Source organism: Pygoscelis adeliae, unplaced genomic scaffold (genome assembly GCF_000699105.1).
Source record: "Pygoscelis adeliae isolate BGI_AS28 unplaced genomic scaffold, ASM69910v1 Scaffold1148, whole genome shotgun sequence".
In the NCBI taxonomy this organism is placed as follows: domain Eukaryota; kingdom Metazoa; phylum Chordata; class Aves; order Sphenisciformes; family Spheniscidae; genus Pygoscelis; species Pygoscelis adeliae.
The window spans coordinates 25,094-28,617 of NW_008825385.1; the positions used below are offsets into that span (position 1 = coordinate 25,094).

Here is a 3,524-nt window from a genome sequence, read left to right on the forward strand (position 1 = left end):
GTTTAGGTTGGACGTGAGGAAAAATTTCTTTACTGAAAGAGTGGTTAAAGATTGGAAGAGGCTGCCCAGGGAAGTGGTGGAGTCCCCATCCCTGGAGGTGTTTAAAAGACGGGTAGATGAGGCGCTGAGGGACATGGTTTAGCGGTGGACTTGGCAGTGCTCACTGTTGGACTCGGTGATCTTAAAGGTCTTTTCCAACCTAAACAGTCTGTGATTCTGTGATTCTAAGTCAAAATACTTTGGCTTTGTTTGTATTCCAGTACTGCAAGTACAGGACTTGCAACCCCGTAGTGCCAGGTACTGTCCTGAGTGTGCAAAGCAGAGATCACCTCTGCCCCGAGAGAGCTGCGGTCTAAATAACGAGGCAGTTCTTATCTCAAAGAAATGACATGAATGTCTCTGCTCTGCCAGATGAACAGCAGTGTGATGAGGAAGGTCCCGAAAGCCTTGAGCTTCCTAGCTCATTGACAGGAAAGTGGGAAGAGGTTTTCTCAAGCCCAGAGGAAGAGATAAAGCCAAGTAGCAAGAGCCGGAGCGGATCGACCCCACAGCAGAGAACCGCGACGGGCAACGGGCTGAGGCGCTCCGCTCGCCGTGGGAGAGACTTGGCCAAGAAGGACGCTCCTGAGGACGCGGCCGCGGTAGAGGGGCCGTACATCTGCTGCGAGTGTGGGGAGAGCTTCCTGGACAAGCAGCTCTTTGCCACCCATCAGAAGGCGCACGCCAGCGAGGAAGCCTGCACTTCCCTGGAGCACGGAGAAAGCTTCAGGCAGAAATCCAAAACGACCCCTACGAAAGCCCAAGGGCCCTCCCGCTCCAAACCGTCCAAGCGCCCCGATGGGGAGAAGAGCTCTGGTTTCAAGTACGGCTTTGTCAGGCACCAGGTGAACAACATGGTGGAGAGACCGTACACCTGCTCCCAGTGCAAGGAGAGCTTCAGCCTGGAAGTGAGCCTTATCTTGCACCAGAAGCTCCATACGGGGAAGGGTGACGGGCCGCTGACGTGCACCTACTGCGGGAAGGACTTCCGAGACCTCTCCAAAGCCATCCGCCATCAGCGCATCCACACCGGGGAGAGGCCGTACCAGTGCACCGAGTGCGGGAAGAGCTTCATCCGGCGGGACCACCTGCTCAAGCACTGGCGGGTCCACACCGGGGAGACCCCCTACCAGTGTCCCGTCTGCGGGAAGCACTTCCGCTACAAAGAGTCTCTGAATTGTCACCAGAAAATCCACTCCCGCAACCCCCGGCCCATGGAGGATTCGCAGCACAACCTGGAGTCGGCAACTCAAACCGGCCATTTCTGCGTGAAAAAAGAAACTAAGCAGTAGCGCTGCGGTGGGAGGCCGGGGCAGAAGGGCTCGCGGTTACGACAACGGTCTAGCAGGTGGACGTGCAGCATGATGGGAGGTGAACTTGTATCGCAGCTAATCCATGTGGTCATGCTACAAAGCCCGCTTTGTCGAAGCATCAAAGGAATTCCTCTTAAAAACTCTGATCGGACGGCCTAGGCACCTCTTCGACCCCGCGGGGTTACATGGGACTTCCATAGTGGCGTAGGCCTTGTACTAGTTGTCCCCTACGCAGGTTTGGATTTTGCCTGTAGAGAATAATCCCGAGCGATTCTCTGGGGTCCGTATTTAGCAGGTGTTTCCCCACCTATCTTTGTGCATATTCAGGAGTGACAAGCTTTCGCTTTCTTTTTTCCACTCGTTTCACCGCAAGGCTGGAAGCGCGAGGGAGGGAGGGAGGGAGGGAAGGAAGGTGCCGCTCCCAGGCAACTGGCCGCCCGCTCCCATTGTGTTGCCGCGCCTCGAACGGCAGCCCCGTGCTGCGAGGCCAGGGCTGGGATGAAGGGAAGAGAGGCGAGGCAGAGACGTGGTTAGGGGCACGACGCAGGATTTGTCGAAGGCAAAAAAGCAGAGAGGAGAGAGCAGCAAAGAGCAAGGTGAGAAAAAGTGGGCGCAGGAGGAAAGGACCCGCAGGAGAAGGGGCTGAGGACATTGGAGCAGGAGGAGTCGGGAAGGGCAGCGTGTAGAGGCGCGGTCGGGTAATTCACCCGAGGAAGACACGTCTCTGTTCTTTCGAAGGATGTTACTGGCACCAGTCGGGCTGTAGTTTCCCTCTGGCCCAAGGGAACGGAGCCGCTGGTCCGTCACACAAACTCCTGTCAATGAAGGTGATTTTATTATTATTTTTTAACTGGGTTTGGTCTCATACTCAGGTAAGTCAGACGAGTGAAAGCAACTTCTCCTAACCCCTGTAAAGAGCTGTTTGGTTTTTAGTTAATCTAGAAGTAGTATATTATTATTATTATTATTAATTATTATTATTATTATTATACTACAAGGAAATGTGTGGCACTATATTTCACAGTTGATCTAAAACACTTAAATGTATGAGATAACTGACCGGAGTTTCTCAGACGTCTGTGTAAATATTGGTTGGGTTCTCGGAGCTAATTGGTGTTGTTCTGAGGTGGCTGTAAGTGGTGTCTCTTCCGCTGTGTATCGTCAGCTGCTGGTTCGTGATCGTGTTTTGTAATAATTTTTGTAAAGTCTGTCAATACAGTGTTTCCATTCTGAAGCCCGTGTCGGGTGAGTGATCGCAGCCCCAGTCCCCTCGCTGGCCTCTGTGTTTCGTCCTCGCTCGCCCCTCTCCTGCGGTGATGCCTGCAGCACCCTTGCCCGGCACCCGGCTGTTATTTATTAGCGTTTTCCAGGTAACTTGCAGGACTGGTGAACCACGCAAGCCGAGCGGGCTCTGCTCGAGTCTGTTACTGTCCACGCTGAGCATCCGGGGAGCCAGATCCAGCAAACAAAGCTGCTCGGCGCGGCTCTGGGTGTTGGTGTTCGGCATTCGGGGTTCATGTTTTTAAGCTTTTTCTCTGCTGCTGCTACGTCTGGAAGCAGACTTCGGTTTTATGCGAGAATAACGTCACAGCTCCAGGAGCTGGCCTGCGCCACGCACAAATAGGGCTGCAGCAGTGGCTGAGGAGTCGCTGGCCGCAGCCGGGCTCTGCTGTGGGGTAGAGCTGGGACAGTCCCGTGCCAGGAGAAGCGCCAGCGCGTGCGGCTGCAGCACTGCCCTGCACCTCAGAGCTGGGATGTCGTGGACTGGCCCTCCAGCACTGACTGTGGCCCACCGCCGTGGGCGAGAAGAGCCCCAGCGTGCTCTGCTGAGGGTCCAGCCACCGATGCTGCGGGTTCGTCTCTCACCAGGTGGGGAGGCCTGGCCCCGCGGGGCCCCCATGGCATCCCGGTGGAGCTGGAGGGACCTTGGCATGCAGGGCCGGGCTTGCTCGTGCCCGCTGCCTGTCGGAGCTGCCGAGCTGGGCTGCACTGGATTTGCATCGTCGCTTCCTCACTCGCACGTACCCAAGCTCTTTGTACTGGGGCTGCCAATAAACTGTTCCTGCCAGGCCTGGCCCCGCAGGGCAGCGCGCCGTTTTGTCTCGCTGCGCCAGGGCCTCGTGCGTCCCGGGGAACACGGTGCCGGCTCGCGGGGCTGAGCCGCGTGGCCCT

The 3,524-nt window shown here is 56.2% G+C and overlaps 1 protein-coding gene across 1 annotated transcript in view; it reads left to right on the plus strand.

Moving 5' to 3' along the window:
• LOC103922283 (zinc finger protein 777-like) overlaps positions 1-3,002 on the plus strand; it is a gene marked incomplete at its 5' end in the record, with an annotated part of 7,878 nt that extends 4,876 nt beyond the window's left edge. The window contains one exon of the mRNA XM_009330390.1: positions 412-3,002. Within this exon, the coding sequence (XP_009328665.1) occupies positions 412-1,331 (920 nt within the window). The remainder of the gene's footprint in view (positions 1-411) is intronic.
• Positions 3,003-3,524: the final 522 nt, after the last annotated feature.